The 21,193-nt window shown below is 38.7% G+C and overlaps 1 protein-coding gene across 1 annotated transcript in view; it reads left to right on the top strand.

Moving 5' to 3' along the window:
* The window catches only part of rk (rickets), an 824,128-nt gene that overhangs the window by 619,736 nt on the left and 183,199 nt on the right, over positions 1 to 21,193 (top strand). Inside the window, exon 7 of the mRNA XM_067144502.2 lies at positions 11,561 to 11,629. Coding sequence (XP_067000603.2) covers positions 11,561 to 11,629 — 69 coding nt within the window. The remainder of the gene's footprint in view (positions 1 to 11,560; positions 11,630 to 21,193) is intronic.

Below are 21,193 nucleotides of genomic sequence, written 5' to 3'. Positions count from 1 at the left end.
ACGAGTTATTTATCGAGTTGAGTCCGTCAGTCGGCTATGTGGAGAGCAGGAGAGAGAAAGAAAGAAAGAGAGAGAGAGAGAGAGAGTATTTTACGATAGTCAGTAAAAACTGTTAGGAGCCGATGACCTCGATGTTAGGCCCCTTTAAACTACAAGCATCATCATCATCATCAGTAAAAACTGTGACTAGTGAAAAGCTCAAACGCCAGTGAATTCGTGATTAACAATAGCTAGCAGCTCGATGAATTTAGTGGACAGTAAAAAACGCTCCCTGTATGTATAGTAACTTTAGTTGTAAGGACCCCGATTATCCATCACCATAGATTGAAAACATATATTGTGAAATTATTAAATAAAAATAATAATAGTAAGGTTTTTTTGCTAGTGGCTTTACGTCGCACCGACACAGATAGGTCTTATGGCGACGATGTGATACGAAAGGCCTAGGAGTTGGGAGGAAGCGGCCGTGGCCTTTATTAAGGTACAGCCCCAGCATTTGCCTGGTATGAAAATGGGAAACCACGGAAAACCATCTTCAGGGCTGCCGACAGTGGGATTCGAACCCACTATCTCCCGGATGCAAGCTCACAGCCGCGCGCCCCTAACCGCACGGCCAACTCGCGTGGTAATAATAGTAAGATGAAGAGAATAAGAATAACAATCATCATAATCATAATCATCAAAGAACAGAAGAAGTGGATGAACTGATGAGGAAGAGAAGGTTGCGGTTCTATGGACAGTTGTTGAGGATAGACGATAACAGACTAACGAAGAGAATCTTTGAATTCTTCGGGAAGAGGAACACAGAACTGAAATGGTTTAGAGAAGTGAGGATAGACTTGACTAAGATGGAGGTTACGGAAGATTACATCATAGAGAGAAATCTATTTAGACAGCGCGTCAAAAAGTTCCACGGCTTCCAGGAGACCGGGGGAACACTAGTGAGTAAAGGGACGTGTTCTCCAAAAGAACAGAACAAGGAAATAGGAGAAAGGATGAAAAGGTACTGGCAGGGAGTGAAAGCAGAGAAAGGCTAGGAATACTGCAAAGGTTGTCAAGCCGGGCTGAGTGGCTCAGACGGTTTAGGCGCTGGCCTTCTGACCCCAACTTGACAGGTTCAATCCTGGCTCAGTCCGGTGGTATTTGAAGGTGCTCAAATACGTCAGCCTCGTGACAGTAGATTTACTGGCGCGTGAAAGAAATCCTGCGGAACACAATTCTGACACCTCGGCGTCTCCAACAACCGAAAAAGTAGTTAGTGGGACGTAAAGCAATAACACTATTATTATTATTATTATTATTATTATTATTATTATTATTATTATTATTATTATTATTATTATTATTATTATTATTATTATTATTATTTCCAATGGGCCGCCAGAGGACCACGTGCCAATTACAATTCCTTCTTCTTTGTTCTTTCCTTTTCCTCCTGTACGCTTTCATCTGTTCACTATGTCTCTTCTTTCTGTCTTCAGACCACTTTGAACCAGTCTTTTTTACTTTCCTACCTTGGAATCCTTCTATTTTCAATACTTTTTCCCGAAAGCCTTCTCTATTATTTATTTCTTCTGTTGTTATATTGTTTTTTTCTAAATCCTTTCTTACTTCATTAACCCAGCTTGTCGTTGATTTCCTACCCCACAAATATCTGAAAATCTTACTGGTTAATCTACTATCTTGCATTCGATATAAATGTCCAAAAAACATGTCTCCTTTTCCTCATAACATCTGATATATTTTCTATTTTTTTTATATTTCAGCATTACTTCATAATTTCCAACCATTATTATTATTATTATTATTATTATTATTATTATTATTATTATTATTATTATTATTATTATTATTATTATTATTATTATTATTATTATTATTATTATTGTCAATCGTCTTCCATAGACGACCGAAACTAAAGAAAATAATAACACGAAACGAACTCTTTCCTTGCATGTACTGTGATTTTAGTAATTTTGACTCGACTGTTTCGGGCCGAGTGAGTTGGCTACGTTACTAAATAATGATTCGAAGTGGTGGGAGGAGAAAGATTTGGTTAATTTTGACCAGAAGGGGAGATTGATAGAATACATCTTGAGACATCCCGGGCTTGTTCAGTTAGTTTTTGAAGGAAATGTAGGAGGTAAGAACGGTAGGGGTGGACCAAGGCATGAGCATGACAAGTAGATTAGAGTAGATAGATTGAAGTAGATGTAGAACTCAAAAGTCTAACATGAGGTACGGTGGCATGGACATTTACAACAAACCTGCCTATGGAATGATGATTCAAAGAATAACAACTACAACAACAAAATATATCTTAAGAGATGCCGGGGTGGCTTCTTTTAACATTCCCAATGCTTAATACTTTTTTCTATAACCTCCACAAAGATGGAAGCCTGACAGTTAATAGATTCATACACACCATCACAAGTTGCTTCATAGGAGGTAAAAACTCTTATTCTTGAGACGTGATAGACGCCAGGAGAGGGGGGGAGGGTAGATCTTCGCTAGACCCCAGCGAAAACGACGCCGAGTACACATTGTTGCGCTGACAGCGTGCCTTATCGTGGATCATGAGCACAACTCGTGACTATTTTCCTGCATCTTCTTTGCACAATTATGTGTTCGTTTGGACGTAACTATTATACACTAATGTTGCTTCAACCACGTACTCTACTTGGTAGCAGACTGACAACGTTCTGAACTGTTTCTACAAAGATCGAACTATGCTGTGTTGTCACTTTTTGTCTGCCTAGCCTATTATTTGTACTGCTCTTTTCATGTCTCAATTGAACAACCCGTACAGGAATAGTAATACTCCACGATAGTCATCAAGGATTTGAGGGTTGTAACTAAGTTTCAAATAATATTATTAAATCAAAATAAGAAGAAGAAGAAGAAGTTCGTATATCTATAACGATGCTGGTGCAGCCTTTGAAAGGCAGAACCTCCGACGAGGGTGGGTGGCATCTTCCGTGTATGGGAAACGCGTGTTATTTTAATGGAGGAGAGCGAGAGAGAGAGAGAGAGAGAGAGAGTGTGTGTGTGTGTGTGAGAGAGAGAGAGAGAGAGAGAGAGAGAGAGAGTGTGAGAGAGAGAGGGGGGTTGTAGGGATGTTGGAAACGGAACAAATTCCCAGTCCCCGAACCACGTTAATTAACCGTTTAAGGTTATAATCTCTGACCCAACCGGGAATCGAACCTGGGACGCTCTAAACCGACGACGAATACACTGACTATTCAGCCAAGGAGCCGGGAATATATTAATTATTATTATTATTATTATTATTATTGTTATTATTATTATTATTATTATTATTATTATTATTATTATTATTATTATTATTATTATTATTATTATTATTATTATTGACGGGGAGAAGGTACTGTATCACTTGATCATATTCTACTTTGCATCGTCAACAGGTGGCAGAGAGATCATTAATTATGGATTTAGACACTTCGCAATGCCGTGTCATCTATACAGCAACTATCCTTCGCTCACTATTACTAATTCACGAATCATCCACTTAGCTACTGCCTTGCGTGAGGAACATTGACGAGCAGCTCTTCCTTGTTTGCGAACACTAGAGGTCCTATCACACGCTCCCCTACAGTATATTTACGAAGTCTGCGTGCGTTTGCTGTTGAAAGCACACATCTTCTGTGTTATTCTTCTCACCGACAGGCTCCGCCTATACGTAAGAGTTTCGCATTAACAAAATTATATTTGTCTTCGTGTGCAAAGTTCGGTTTCCTGAAAAACAAACCATCGCTTAATAATATTAAGTAGCTTAACTCTTTCAAACTCAGTGTCCTTGTATGCACAACGGTGTAGGCTACATTTCTCTAATGCTTGAGTTAATTTTACATCCTTTGAAAGGCGTTAAATGTGTTCGTGGCTTCTCTATTTCTGCCTGTGGTAACGTCATCTCATACACTACCTGATCAAGACAACCATACGTAGTGTAGAATTGAACCCTAGATATCACGAAACGCGGACTTACCAGTATAAAAGGAGGCGGGGAGTATCGTGTTTTCAGTGGAGAAGCAGTAACAGCAGAATGGATCTGTCGGAAAAGCTCAATGACTTCGAACGTGGACTAGTCATTCGGTGTCACCTGAGTAACAAATCCATTGGGGTCATATCAACCCTTCTAAAGCTGCCCGAGTCGACTGTTGGTGATGTGATTGTGAATTGAAAACGTGAAGGAACAATTGCAGCTAAACCAAGACCAGTTAGACCTCATTCAATGACGGACATTGCGGAAAGTGGTTGTAAAAATTCGCAAAAAATCAGCGGAAGAAATTACTCATAAGTTCCAAAGTGCTACCAGCAGTTAGCCAGCGTTGTCACTGTGCGTTGGGAGTTAAAAAGAATGGGGTATATTGGTCGAGCTGCGGCTAGTGAGCCAAACATTTTTGTAGTAATTGCTAAGTGACGCTTAAGGTGGTGTAAAGTGCGACCCAACTGGGTGACTGAAAACGAGTGACTTGGAGTGATGAATCATACCCTTTGGCATTACGATCGAAGGGGTTGGGTTTGGCGATTGCCTGAAGAAAGTTACCTGCAAGCATGTGTAGTGCCAACAGTCAAATACGGAGGAGGTGGTCTTTGGCATGGGGGTGTTTTCCGTGGTTAGGGTATGGTCCATTTACTGCGCTTAAGAAAACTCTAAATGTGGTAGGATATGAAAAAAATGTTAAACCATTGTGTATTGCGTACACTAGAGGACCAGTTCGGAGACGATGATTGATTGTATCAGCACAACAATGCATCCTGTCATAAAGCAACATCTGTGGGGGTTTCTGGAAAGAACTAACCTGCATAGATTCCCGACCTGAACCCAATGGAACACCTCGGGGGTGATGATATGGACTTTTGGGCTTATGCAGTGTCATGAAAATAAGATGAAACTCTTGACGTTTCGCAGAGAATTTTGCTCCGCGGCTTAAGAAGAAAATCTCGACTTCCCGAGAAAGTCTTCTACAATAATGTGGGTTTGATTTTTAAGAATATTTTACCGTTGTAGGATTGTAGTCTTTACAGCATTAGAAGTCAGCTGTCTCTGCTGTTGCAGCGTTCATGTCGTTTGCTCAAGGAGCGGGGCTCTCTCACTGCCCACCTTTGACTTAGAATATAATTTTCCTTTACGCCTTGGAGCATAGGCTATACTCCCCGCAGGTTAGGCTGAGAAGTTGCCTACATTACAAATCGGAGCTATCTCCAGTTCGGTTGTTTTTAAACTGTACTGGTATATGAAATTTTCACAGAATTATGACCTACCGTATCCAAGTGTCATACATACATACATACATACATACATACATACATACATACATACATACATACATACATACATACATACATACATACATACATACATACAAAAACTGAACATGTGATCTGACGTGGAAATGCCTTTTAGTGTAAAAAAATGATCATTTTAATAACGAATAGGCAACGATTTATTTGTGGATTGTCCGACTCGTTGGCTGAACGGTCAGCGTACTGGCCTTCGGTTCAGAGGGTCCCGGGCTCGATTCCCGGCTGGGTTGGGAATTTTAACCTTAATTGGTTAATTCCAATGGCACGGGGGCTGGGTGTATGTGTTGTCTTCATCATCATTTCATCCTTATCACGACGCACAGGTCGCCTACGGGCGTCAAATAAAGAGACCTGCACCGGGTGAGCCGAACCCGTCCTGGGATATCCGGCACTAAAAGCCATACGACATATCATTTGTGGATTGTTCTTTTCTGCAAACCACTTAACGTGTCTGCGACGGAGATAGGACAGTGACAGGAAATTACGAAGGCTTGCGAAAAAACGACAATGTTCCTACCAGAGAAGACCACCTCTATAGTTGCTGTCGATGGGATTGAAAGCAACCTTCTTTCGAATACAAACTTGCAGATTCATAACGTTGAGGATTTCTCTTTCGAAGATAGCAGGTTCAACTCTAAATGAAGATTTCTTTTTTACAATTCCTTTTACGTCGCACGAACAGAGATAGGTCTTATGGCGACGATGGGATAGGAAACTCCTAGGAGCGGCCGTGGCCTTAAACGGATTTACCTAGCACATGTCCGACTCCTTGGCTGAATGGTCAGCTTATTGGCCTTCAGTTCAAAGAGTCCCGGATCTGATTCCCGGCCGGATCGGGGATTTTAACCTTAATTGGTTAAATCCAATGGCTCGGGGACTGGGTGTTTGTGCTGTCCCCAACATCTCTGCAACTCACACACCACACATAACACTATGCTCCAACATAATAACACGCAGTTACCTACACATGGCAGATGCAGCCCACCTCATCGGAGGGTCTGCCTTACAAGGGCTGCACTCGGCTAGAAATAGCCACTCGAAATTATTATTACCTAGCACATGGTATTCGTATAAGTATCCACAAAAAAATTACAACAAATGACTCATTTTGATTCCTCATCATTATCTGCTGTGACAATGGGAAACCACGGAAAACCATCTTCAGGGCTGCTGCCAGTGGGATTCGAACCCACTCTCTCCCGGATGCAAGCTCACAGCTGCGCGCCCCTCAGCGCACGGCCAATTCGCCCAGGGAAGAAATGTTGTGTGTTGAAATATGATAATTCGGAGTCGTTGGATTCTATCACGTCAAGGAACTCCTATGGAAAAGCGTTCTCACACACCGGCACCTCTTCAAATGTTTTCTTCTTCTTCTTCTTCTTCTTCTTCTTCTTCTTCTTGATGATGATGTTGTTGTTGTTGTTGTTGTTGTTGTTGTTGTTGTTGTTGTTGTTGTTGTTGTTGTTGTTGTTGTTGTTGTTGTTGTTGTTGTTGTTGTTGTTGTTGTTGTTGTTTGGATCATTAATCCATAGCCAGGTTTGGTGCAACTCTCCATGTCACCTTACATTTTTCAGTTTTACAACTACTGCACACTGTATTTACTTCAATCTCTTTCACTTGTTCATCCCTTGGCCCACTCCTACCGTTCTTACTTCCTACACTTCCGTCAAAACCTAACGAAATAAATCATGTGTGTCTCAAGATGCATCATACTGAACCCATGTCCTTAGGATTTAATACCAATCTCGCTTTCTGGTCAGATTTCATCAAACCGTTCTTTCCTCACCACTTCGATTCATTAACGATTCAATCGTTATTCGATCTACCGAAGTCACCTTCAACATTCGCCTTTAACACCACATTTCAAGAACTTGTATTCTCTTCCTTTCTGTTGTTGTTGCTAGTTGTTTTACGTCACACCGACACAGATAGGTCTTATGGCGACGATGGGACAGGGAAGGGCTAGGAGTGAGAAGGAAGCGGCCGTAGCCTTAATAAAGGTAGAGCCCCAGCATTTGCCTGGTGTGAAAATGGGAAACCACGGAAGACCATTTTCAGGGCTGCCGACAGTAGGGTTCGAACCTACTATCTCCCGAATACTGGATACTGGCCGCACTTCAGCGACTGCAGCTATCGAGCTAGGTTCTTCCTTTCGGCGCTGGGTAGTGTCCATTTTTCAATTTTCCCCTACAATACTTCCTCCTAATATGCATATTTATGTTTGAGTTGAGCAGAATTATTTTCCTTAATAAAAGCCTTCCTTGCTTGTTCTTGAATGCATTCTATGACCCCCTTACTTTTGCCACCGTTATTCATTCTAATACCTAAGTAAAAATATTCATTTACTCCCTCAAGTACCAGTACTTATTTTCCTAACAATATTTTCGGCATTACATGACTTAAATTTGCTACATTCCATTACTTTTAGTTTATAGCCCAGCGTATGTTGTGTTAAGTATGTCGGATAACCCCCATGCCTGTAGTATATATCATAAAATCTCTATCAGCTAAAGGAATAATAATAATAAATTGTTCCGGGGTCTCCACGGCTCACAGAGGATTAGAAAGCGCCTGGTTTAAATGGGTGGACAAGGAATTACCTGAAGCATAATTTAACACAACAAAATTTGAAACTGTATTTCTCCTATTTTTTACTTTAAAATTGATGAACAGAAAATTTGAATGAATAACAACAATATGAATGAGATCGTTTGCTCTAGCAATAACAAGGACTTAAAAGTCCGAATATGTGGTAACAAAAACTTGAGAGAATTTCAAATCCTAACGGACACAGAAAAGATCTAGACTGCTCTTGGCAGGTACAAAATTTACGAGAGTACGAATTGCTCCAATCCTTTACACTACAGGGGAGTCTGTGCTCCAATTATATCATAGTCCAGCCTCGTAGAGACATGAATTTTCTTATGGTGCGCTTACGATCTATCGGTTGTCATTAATAAAAATATTTACACACCGTTGCCCTGGTGTAGGCTTATCTATTGCACAACAGTTTGTAAAACAACGTTCCTAAAAATAACTAACTCCAGAAAAACTTCACACACATCAATAAATGTATAGGGTCGTTATTGCCAATACTAATTTGCCTTAGTGTAAAAGGAAAAGGTTGAACATGACTGGCCATAAGCAAAAGGCTAGGCTACGAAACTTTTGCCCTCCTTATAGAAATAGATAAAACCCCAAGTGGCTTATGGCCGAATGACACAGAGGCTAAGCGGGGTGACTAAATGAGAAACATGAAATACCAAATAAGTGTTAAGAATTTTAGAGGTTTAGAAACTTGACTCACCCCATGCCAAGTTGAGTGGGAGTGAACAGAGGGTAATCACTCTATGTTCCCTTAGAAAAAACCAAACTACATGGCGCAACAGCCCCGAAGGACCGTGGCCTACCAAGCGACCGCTGCTCAGCCCGAAGGCCTACAGATTATGAGGTGTCGTGTGGTCAGCACGACGGATCCTCTCGGTCGTTATTCTTAGCTTTCTAGACCGGGGACGCTATCTCACTGTCAGATAGCTCCTCAATTTTAATCACGTAGGCTGAGTGGAACTCAAACCAGCCCTCAGATAAGGGTAAAAATCCCTGATCTGGCCGGGAATCGAACCGAGGCCTCCGGGTAAGAGGCAGGCACACTACTCCTACACCGCAGGGCCGGCCTTTGTTCCCTTACATTACATGTTTTCCAGTAGGAAATAGAACAGATTCCTCAGAATTGCCGAAAATTCTACTTTTAAACCACCAACTTCAGACATTTTGATGAAATAAGAGGTAGAAACCTTCCCCTCAAGCTATCCGCGGGAGGGAGCTGTCACATGTTTATGAACATTCTGTCATTACTTTGAGTTTCTGGGCCTTCCGAACGCCACTCGCGGCCCCTGCTTCCCTTAGGACACGCCGCACGCAAATAAGTGGAGCAATGAAGCCAATACGCCCCTAAAGCGCCCAGACTTTATAGTATTTTAGAGGGGAAGTTTCCAGAACTCTTTACTGATAGGCTTCATACCTGTACACACTCCCAATTTAATTGGCTAAAGAAAATTTTACAAAATTCTGATAGCTTGATTACTATTGAAGAAGGAACCAGCAGAAGTGTTGAAAACCTTGATACATGAACAAAACAATCTTTAAAACCTAAGATTTGCAAACTGTAAAAATAGACTTTCTCTTAAGAATTAATTATATTTTATCCCGCCATAGGGGGCACTTAAACCGATGATAGAGACATCTAACAGTTGAAAACCAAAGTATCTTGTAACACATTAGTTCAAGTCAGATTACAGAAGGCGCTCATTTTAACTGCCCGGGGATGGTGTACCCCCGGTATAATAATAATAATAATAATAATAATAATAATAATAATAATAATAATAATAATAATAATAATAATAATAATATGGATTTCATTCGTTTCACTGCTTCTTTTGAATTCTTTTAAAGCACTAGAGCAGCCATTCTGCAACTGAGTTTTAAGTATTAAGAATAACCAACAGGATTGAAAGAATGCTTTTATTAACTACATTTCAGGTACTATACCGTTATTTACAGGAGGAAGTGTAAAATGTTCCTGTCGGTTTTCAGCTATACTTCAATATGTGGTTATTATCTTTGAGGTAATTAAAGCAAGACTCATAAAGTTCTGTCTTCTTGCAGTAATACTGTTAGTCTGTGAACAATTTCCTTCCAACTTTTTTGTTGGCTATCTTCTGCTGCCTATCAATTGTGTTTATATCATCCCGTTTACTGACCTTCAGATAATATAATACGGCACTTCTTTGCCAACATCGAATCTCCCGTATCTCATAGAAGTCATTCGGCAATCTTCTGTCGGCATGTTATAGATATCTGGTGGAGCATTTTACATTCACCCAATAATGTTAAGGTTAGCCATGACTGAAATTTGAAAGTTACAGAGTATTCATCTTATTGCTATTGAATTTTTTCCACTAATTGCTATCAATTTTATAAGCATGCCTCATAATGTAAAATAAATTCATATAAATTGCTGTTATTTTCTCCGAGTTATTGAATATTTTAGAAAATGAATTATTGTATTACTAAACACTTCCTCCCGCAACCATTTTTATTGTATTCGATTGATATTTGGCTCATAGCTTCACTATGCACGTAACTTTTACATTTGGCTTGCAGGTAAAAATATTATTATTGCAATATTGGCTTTAAAGTACTTATTGTACTATTTTCCCTTTCACACAAGATAGCAACTTCGTATACATATCACGAAATACATTGATCCATAGCAGCTTCTGTTTAACGTATATTGGTACACATCTGCAAGAAATGTTACCCCATAATACTAAAACTGTGTCCGGCTCCATGGCTAAATGGTTAGCGTGCTGGCCTTTGGTACAGGGGTCGCGGGTTCGATTCCCGGCAGGGCCAGGAATTTTAACCATAAATGGTTAATTTCGCTGGCACGGGGACTGGGTGTATGTGACGTCTTCATCATCATTTTATCCTCATCATGACGCGCAGGACGCCTACGGGAGTCAAATCAAAAGACCTGCACCTGGCGAGCCGAACATGTCCTCGGACACTCTCGGCACTAAAAGCCATACACCATTTCATTTTTACTAAAACTGTGTCTCATGGAACTTTCTCGAGGAAGAGGAGCTTAAATAAATTTACTATGAGAAAGACGCAGATATTTTCATATAGTGTGCCTCATTTAAAACTCAGGTGATCTAGTCGTCTACGTCCCTGAATTCTTCGCAGATGTCTCGAGTTCGAAGTGCGCTAGCGCCTGTATTTTATTTTTACTTAAACTTTTATTTTGCTGTTTTCTTTTATTTGGTTTTGTATTTGTTTCTGTGGACTAGTATATGTGCAGATTAAGTACAAGCTGTATCTCGGTGATTGGGCCAAGTGAGGTGAGGAGAACTATGAAATTGGGCCCAAAGAGTGTAGAAGTAGGGACAGACGAAGGAAACGATTATTAGAGTCAGTTTTTACTTATTAAGGTAAGAGATTTAGAAGTAGAGGATGGCAACGGTACTGACTGAAATTACAGGCGCTTAATCCATTGAGAGAGGCTTCCAGAATAAACAGTGAAATACCAAAGAGTCTGTGGGAAGTTTGCATAATGTATGTGTATATGTTATTATTATTATTATTATTATTATTACTATTATTATTATTATTATTATTATTATTATTATTATTATTATTATTATTATTATTATTATTCTTTCAGGGAACTGGATGACAACGCGCTCAATCACATTCCAACGGCTCTTACGAAGCTGCCGTCACTGCAAGAACTGTAAGTGATTCTCATTTGTTTCCACTTACTTTTTGCATTACCTACTTTCATTAATTAAGTAAGCTCTGTAAAGTAAGTAATTATTATTGTATTAAAGTCATTATTCTCCGTTACAATGATATCGTATACTGTGAGTAGTATAGTTTGTTCCCTTTATCATCTAAGTAGAATAATTCTCCGGGTAATATGGTGGGGATATCCGATATAAACAGTAATGTAATAAGTTTACAAAGTATATCTCCTTCAAGTCGATATAAAACAAGTACATCACACAGAACAGGAGCGGCCAATTACGTATTTTCTAGAATATAACACGCACCCAGATTTTTTAATAATAAAGAAGAATTCTGTAGATCCGACTCGTTGGCTGAACGGTCAGCGTACTGGCCTTCGGTTCAGAGGGTCCCGGGTTCGATTTCCGGCCAGGTCGGGGATTTTAATCGTCTCTGATTAATTCTTCTAGCCCGGGGACTGGGTGTTTGTCCCAACACTTTCCTCTTCATATTCACACAACCCACTACACTACCAACCACCACAGAAACACGCAATAGTGATTACATCCCTTCATATAGGGTTGGCGTCAGGAAGGGCATCCGGCCGTAAAACAGGGCCAAATCCACATGTGCGGCACAGTTCGCACCCGCGACCTCACAGGTGCGGGATAAGTGGTAGAAAAAGAAGAAAAAGAAGAAGAAAGAATAATTCTGTAGAATATAGTAGGCACTTGTTCAAAAAATTATTTTATGATCAATCTAACACTCCATCCCTGTATATCTAAATATTTTACAGAATCATCTCCATACAGGCCATGAAGGCCCTGGGAGGGTTGGAAGGGAAGGCTTCCACTAACAGTAACCTCGGCACCTGGTGGTGTAGAGTGGTTAGCTCTAAGCTCGCCTTTGCCCACAGGAATTAACCTTGTACCCATTTGTAGTGTATGATGAGTGAACCTCAGGGCCACATACACCTCTGCAAGTGGAAATCTCGTTTCTTAATTTTTCTCCTTCCTGGCAGGGAATCGAACCCACATCCTTCCGGGTGAACAGAGCCCCTTATCCTTTCTAGCAACCCTATTATTTTGATAATCGGCGTGAGTTTTAAGCATACCTTTCTCCACTTTTTATACGGTCTATTTTGTTTCTGTAAATACGAACAGACATAAAAAAGCGCTCAGTAAAATTAACTGATCAACATGTACCCTGCTCTTTAATCACCGACTGCTGGTAATATCTTTTGGTGTACTTCAAGGCACTGCGATTGTTAGCAGTTGTATAGGCCTACGTAAAACGTTAGTATAAAAAAAGATGACTATGTTATAAAATTAAATAAGTGATTAAAAACACTCCATTATTTTGCTGGAATATTCATACCGGATGGTCGGAACAATGTGAAGCGGGCAAATGAGCGTTAGTGGTGTTGTCATGCTTATAAGAAATTTAAAAAACATATTTCAATACCTCCCACGGTTGTCACTTTCTCAGCTGTTGAAGTTAGCCAATCCGATCACATCGCGGCCAAATTCAAATGGGCTTAGTGAGGCGGTGTTGCTAAATCTGAGCGTAGCTTAATACTTGTTTCAGAGCACCAATCGAAGATAAACTTCGCTCAGGGAGAGATTGAAAGACGGACCTCCGAGTTGACAGGATCGCACCATAACAAGTGCACTACGGTGACAATCGTTTTAATACACTGTGTGTTTGTGTTTGATACTGATTTCTTGGCATCGCTCTCAAGCCGGTCTTAGCCACGTGTAGATTTAGCAACATCGCCTCGAAAAGCCCATTTGAATTCGGCCGCGAATCAATCTGATTGGCTAACGTCAGAAGCTAATAAAATAACGCCGCGAGACATCGAATATTTTTTTCAAATTGTTTATCAGTATGACCAATCTTTTAACACATGTATACCGGTACACGTCGTTTCTGACCCCCTATATATATATATATATATGTTTTACTCTTGCACCAAGTGAACAGGGTACTTACATTCGTTCCTCGGCCAGACTGGACATTTTAACAGTGTATGGTTAATTTGTCTGATTCGGGGACCGGTTAATTGTGTTCGTCTTAGTACATGTCTCCAACATACCACGGTATCAATCACCACAGTGACACGTAATAGTGAATACATTCCTCCACATAGTGTTGGCGTCGAGAAGGGCAGTCGACCGTAAAATTAGTCCAAATGAATGAATGAATGAATGAATGAATGAATGAATGAATGAATGAATGAATGAATAAATAAATAAATAAATAAATAAATAAATAAATAAATACGCATATATATGTATACATACACATACAGACACAGTGCCGATCCCAAAAGGTTGAGAGAGAGGCTGGGAAGATGAAGGAGATTCGAATTAATAATTGTTTTCAAGATGACAAGAAAAATTACGAATGAAAAATGTGTAAATGGCTAGAAACATGAACCCGCAACTAGCTGTCTCTGTCGGCTCTTCCCGCTATATCTCTTAGTTTATATAGCTCATAATTTGAATGTATTCGAATGTGTGTGCTGCTATAACACGCAGCCCAGTTTTCAAGAATGCATGGTGTAAACACGAAATTAACTGTGGTCATATTTTAGCTCCGCTTTCGTGATCTCGCAGTGCTTTCTGAAAAGAACTCTGCATTGTGAGACAATTGAGTAGTGATGGGCCGAGGCGGTAAAGGCGTGCTCGGTTCGCCCGGAAGGACGTGGGTTCGATTCCCCGTATCGCGTACTTTCAAGGAGGTAGGCCTATATCACGATAGTATTTGCACGACCATGGGTAGTATAAACACGGAAATACCCAATAGAAGGTCGTAGCAATACGTGGAAGATACTAGGGCCCACCAAGGTCAGGTGGATAAAGAATAAATAATTTACTACTAAGTAAAGAAGTTAATACTGACTAAAATAAAACAACAGACTTAAGTTAAACAGGAACTTTAATAATAGGAAAGAAAATGTTGACACAAATCAAATAATAAGTCCTGCATATAAGACACAGGGAAGATTAAATTAAATTAGGAAGCCTTGGACATCGAGTTAGATTCAAATTAAAATCAAAAGAAACTGCTTTCACTATTCAAATCGTAGGATAAATCTGGAATATATTTCAGGTTAAATTAGGAAACGTAGTGCTTAAAGAAAGTTCCAACCCTAAGATCTTGGTTTGATTACACTATGGTAGTAGAGTAGAAAAATGCTTTTCTATGACTACTTCAGAAGTTCATCAACATAAATCAGAAAAGCCAAGTTACAGATCCCCAAAAAAGCACCAAGAGCAGATCAGGCGCGCGTAATTAAAATAAAACATAGAGGAGAAATTATAAATAAAAGCCACCAAGTAAACTAATATTTTAGTTTAAAATGTTAATACTTTAGAACACCAAGAACCGCAGAAATACGAAGCACGAACTCCGACTCACATACCCAACCAGAACAAAAACACTCAACTCACGTCATATGTCCACCAGCAACAGTCGTATCAGACGTCAAACGTCCAAATTATATAATAACTACATTCACCAACCAAGGGTTGTGAATGTAACCAAGGTAACCGGTCACATGACCAAGAAAATGGCTACCCTTACAAGATAATCAACCAAAGCTAGAACCAGTCATTTGAAAACAATTTTTCTACTCGTACATTCTCCCATTTTCACACAATGCTTCGTATAGTAAGATATTAAAGATTTTCCAGACAGGATTAATGCACAATACCCCCTTTTAAAATTAAGACGTACTCTCGAAGGTATAGTAGAAGTATGGAGACGAACTTGTCACCAAATCATTGAATACATTAATTTTCGTATTAAAAGAACATCTCTAGAGTGGTTAACAACCCAAAATCATTCTATGAATAATTACATAAAAGTCCCACGAAAGTGTATAACCTATTCACAATAAAGATAACCAGAAATTCAGTCTCTTTGGTTAATCGAATTTTTTACTAACAGTGATAATTGAATTTTACTTAGTACAGTTTAGGTGTAGATATACCCGACGACACGGAACAGTTCGCTGATAATTACTGTTATCACATCCATATACTTCCAGGATCAAAACAAAGATTGTAGTTACTTACAGTTTCCCAAGTTGACAAATAAAATACATCAAAACCGACTGGTGACTATCACCACACGGCGATAGAATTACCCCGGATCAAAAGGGTACATTTTCCTCCTTTTTTCCTCTGCTAAAACGTAATTTAAAGATCCAACAGCAAGAGCAAGATTTTTCTTCTTCTATCCTCCATTCAGGAAAAAAAAAAAAACAGATGACGACCGAAAATATTGTCGTTGTGTACAGGAACAATGCAGTACAAGTTAAGTTGGGTACATGCTACAAGAGGGCAGCACAATACAGGTCTTGAAGTTCATTGGAGGCTACTGCCTGCGGGAGGCACCAGTACTACTAGCACTTTGCAGAATGATAATGTGGCTTATTTTAAATGCCCTTAAACTGTCCAATTTCCGTCAGACCAGTCAGGAAGTCGTCAAATTTAAGAAACGTGATTTCCACTTCCGAAGGTGCACATGGCCCTGAGGTTCACTCAGCCTGCACCAAAAATGAGTAGCAGGTTAATTCCTGGGGGCAAAGGCGGCCGGGCGTAGAGCTAACCACTCTACATCATCACGTTCCGAGGTTATGGATAGTGGAAGCCTTTACCTTCCACCCCTCCAAGAGCCTTCATGGTCTGTACGGAGATGACTTTGCTTTGCTTTGGTTTGCTTTGCTTAGTAGTATACTCGTGTTCTCATCCCGGGATGGTGCAGCTCTTCTCAGGCACACCCCAATGGAGGTCAAGTGCAAGAACCATTTTAACCACATACCAGCCCTTCTGCCATTCATAAATATCTGGCAGTATTGGGAATAGAATCCGGGCCTCAGAGGATGGCAGCTAATAGAGTTACGCTACGGAGACAGGCATTCTCATTAGGTGAAAATAATACATTGGCTTCCTCACGAGAATACAACTTTTAGTACTGTTATACACCTGCGGATAAGTCCCTTGTCCACAGGGCTGTTGAATTAATGTACGTACTAAAACTGAAACAACATTAATAATTGAGTCAAAAACATTTTAGCTAGGTATCAACATATGAAAAGCCTCCGGCTATTTCAGAGAGCTAACGACTGGTATATCCCCTGCGTCAGTCATAATTAAGCATAGTAGAAAGTATTGATGACATGATCCTGCTATTGAAAACAACACTGAACAAACAAAATCGCGTGCCATGGGGTTAAGCTGCTTGAAGCACATGCGCCCATTACTCAAACATACACCATCATGCAAACTCTATTGCAGTCGAACGAGCACTTAGTAAAATAATTTCAGTACCACGTAGACATGTTATCTGTATTAGGGAGATAGAACAGTCATTATCACCGTATTCTCCTCTGATTTTCAGGGCCCCTAGACTCATGCCATGAACTCGTCTACAAAGTGCCTCATTACCTATCGGTTCGTCTGTAATCAAAATTCAAACATTTTATTTTGAAAAATGCAATTGACTACCAGCTGAGAAATTTTTTTTTACATTCATAAAAGATTGTTATATTCTAATGGTAATTAAACCGAACACGTACAGTACAAGTACATGCGCAAGTTCAGTAAATAACTACATATTAAATGGCCGCCATTTAGAAAAGGTTCATTATTGATAAATATTAGAACAGACTTGAGCTGAATATGGGAGATACATCCAGGCCAAATTTCAACTCACTTGGTCCAGTAGTTAAGGCTGGTGCTGAGGAAATCAACCATCTGGACCATCTTTGCTGCAGCTCCGACCTGGCACCCATTAATTTCCATCTCTTCGGATCGTTGATAATGATTTGGGTTGTAAGTGATTCAACAACGATACGACCATACAGCATGCCGTCATGAAGTGGCTTCAGGGACTGGACGGAGATTTCTTCCGTGCCGGAATCAATGCCTTGGTGCACCGTCGGAAAATTGCTTGGACGAAAATTGCGACTACGTTGTATAAAACATAATACGTATCAGAGTCGTACGACTGTGTATCCTTTCTTGTGTTTACCTGTAAAATAAAGTTTCTCCGTGCGAGCCCTTGTTATCTTATTTTTTGAAGCCTTTATACATTTTTAATAAATGAATGAATGAATGAAGGAAGGTGGTAATAATAATAATAATAATAATAATAATAATAATAATAATAATAATAATAATAATAATAATAATAATAATAATAATAATAATAATAATAATAATAATCTCTCCCAATCAAGGATGACCAGCTGAGGAGAGACTATTATTCTATTCTATTGGAAACATAGCAAGTATATGCAGTTAGTTCTTATTTATAATACAAAAAACTACAGATATTTCAACTAACAAAATGTTACAAGAAATAATTTCTATATAATTTATCAATATACTGTACATACGATAAATATTACTTGGACATATCTTGAATAGTTAAACAAATTTCGACTTTTGAGATATATCCTACACTTTATCTCATTACTACCTGAATGCATCTTCTCTGTGTTTGCCTGCTTTGCATTTCTTCTTCCATACTCCCTGATCTATATATATAAAATAACATGTCATGACTGACTGACTCATCATCGCCGAGCCAAAAATACTGGACAAAGACAAAATCAAAGACAAATACATCTCCGTACAGGCCATGAAGGCCCTTGGAGGAGTGGAAGGTAAAGGCTTCTACCATTGTTAACCGCGGCACGTGATAGGGTAGAGTGGTTAGCTTTACGCCCGGCCACCTTTGCCCCCAGGAATTAACCTGGTACTCATTTATGGTGTAGGGTGAGTGAACCTCAGGGCCATATGCACCTCCGGAAGTGGAAATCTCGTTTCTTAAATTTTACGACTTCCTGACGGGGATTCGAACCCACGTCCTTCCGGGCGAACCGAGCACGCCTTTACCGCCTCGGCCAGGCAGCCCCTAAAAATACTAGTCATAAAAATAAATTAAATGTTTAGGGTACTTTTATATTACAATGTAGGTGCTCATTAAGGGAGTATTTTTTAATATTTCGTCGCTAGGAGGTTGAATTTTTAAAAATGGGTGTATCTGTATCTCAAAAACTTAACAGTTTAAAGGCGTAAAAATTTGAAATTGGAATCTCCTTTAAAAATAAGGTAACACGTATTATTTTGTTTTTGAAAAATCTACTTAAAACAGGAGTGACAATGGGGATGGATTTTTAAAATGAGGATATATACAATATATCTGAAGAACTTAACATGTTACAGACGTAAAAACTGGTATTTGGAAACTCCTCTATAAAAGTAAAGGAACACGCGTAATTCGTTTTCTGAAAATCCACTTAAGGGAAAGTTTTAAAGGGGGCGATATTTTAAATTGGACATTTTACAGACGTTAAAATTGTTATTTGTAATCTCTTTTAAAAATAAAGTAACACATAATATTTTGTTTCTCGAAAAACAATTAAGGGGTGTAAAAATACTGAAAAGGGGGTTGAATTTTTTATTAGGATGCTGATATCTCCAAAACTGAAGATATTACAAACGTGAAAATTGGTATTTGTAATTTCCTTTAAAGATAAAGAAACAAGTATTTTTGTTTTCAGAAAATTCACTTAAGTGGGTTGTAAAAAGGACTGATAAAGGGGTTGAATTCCTTTTATGAGGATACATATATCTCAACAACTGAATTAGTGTTTGGAATCTCCTTCAAAAATTAAGAAATACGTGTTGTTGTTTTTTTTTTTTTTCAGAAATCCACTTAGGGGATAGGGTGGGTGAAAAGAAGTGAAGAAAGTGTTGAATACTTTTAATGAGAATACTTATATATCAATTCCCGAAGATGTTACAGACGTGAAAATGGTATTTGGAACTTCCTGTAAAAGTAAAGGAACACCCATAATTTGTTTTCTGAAAATCCACTTAAGGGGAACTGTTAAAGGGGGAGAAATTTTAGAATGAGTATATCTACAGTATATCTCAAACACTTAACATATTAGATATTGGTATTTTTAATATACTACATTTTTAAAAATAAAGTAACAGGTATATTTTGTTGCGGAAAAATCACTTAAGGGGTGTAGGTTGTAAAAAGGACTGAAAAAAGGGTTGAATTATTTTTTATGAGGATGCTTATAACTCAAAAACTGAACATGTTACAGACATGAAAATTTGTATTTGAAATCTTCTTTAAAAATAAACAAATATTATTTTATTTTAGGAAAATCCAATTAAGGGATTGGGGATAAATGAATTGAAACATGAGTTGAATTCTTTGTTTGAGGATACTCATACCTCGAAAACGAAGGATTTTACCCACAAGAAAAGTGGTATTTGGAATCTCCTTTGAAAAAAAAGTGACACATATTTTGTGGCAGGGGTGGGAGTGGAGGGGGCTCATCAACTTAAGGATGGTGTAAAGAGAGTTGAGTTATTTTTATTAGGATACGAATAATAAGTGGACTTAAACAATAGACCCCTAAAGGGTTTTTACGGTGGGGGGGAGAGAGTGAGGAATGATGACAAAAATATGCATTTATATGAAACTGTTTGAATTATGAAGGTAAAATTTCAAATGGTATCCTAGGTGTTTAATAAAAGAAGGGTTGAAACAAGTTTAACCACTCAGAGAGTTACTGTAAATGGTGGTTAAGATCCGCAAACAAATATATTCATTCCTTCCTCCAAAACAATTTAACTTATGAAGACAAATATACCGCTATCCCAGGTGTGAAATAGGAAATATTTTTTAACGTTCCACCCCTAAAGTAAACGAAATTATTCATCCCTCCAAAACCGTTTGACGTACAAGGTTGTAATTTTACGAGAGGGATCTTTTTTAGGTCCTATGTGTAAAATATCGTATACTTCAAAAGTAGTTTTCCCCCTAAGGGATTTAGATGGTGGTTGACTCTCAAAAATACAATATCCATTCTTCCGAAACCGTTTTAGGCACGAACTTATTTCTTTCTTAATGAACAGTAGTCTTCTATACCCTAAATGTTAATAAGTACTTTAAAAAATTCTCCCCTTAAAAAAGTATTCATTCTTCCATTACTCTTCGATGTACAAAATCAAAATTTCACAGGTTGGTCGCTTTTACATCCTAGAAGTTAAATAAGATTCATTCAAATGCTTCCGTATGGGGCTCAAATGAGTGTTAGATCAGAAAAGAAATAATCGTTCCCCACAAAACCGTTTAACGTACGAACTGAGGGCGTATTTCACATGCTAAGCTGACAGTGGACTCTCCAAAATGTAAAACTTTGAATAATAACTTTTAGTTTAAAACCGTAGCGAAGCTTGAGTATCTTGCTAGTATTACATATGTTTTCTATTCTCCCTGGTTTCTTCCATGCTCTGTTCATTAAACTTTAAGAACAGCGTAAAGTCAGGCTCATTTCCCAATTTTACCCGTCAACTTTTATTTGATTTCTTTCCTTATAGTCTTATAGAAGAGTTTCAATACTCATTTTTATGTCATGCACTGATTTTCCTTATCCTGCTTACTTATGGCTTTATTCTTATACAACCCCATCAACTATCATATTACCCCTCTCGTTTCCCTCTTTGCTAATATTTCAGTCCTTAATGCAATC

Source organism: Anabrus simplex, chromosome 3, assembly GCF_040414725.1.
Source record: "Anabrus simplex isolate iqAnaSimp1 chromosome 3, ASM4041472v1, whole genome shotgun sequence".
Classification (NCBI taxonomy): domain Eukaryota; kingdom Metazoa; phylum Arthropoda; class Insecta; order Orthoptera; family Tettigoniidae; genus Anabrus; species Anabrus simplex.
Note: the sequence above shows the minus strand (reverse complement) of the source record. Positions and strands in the feature narration are given on the sequence as shown.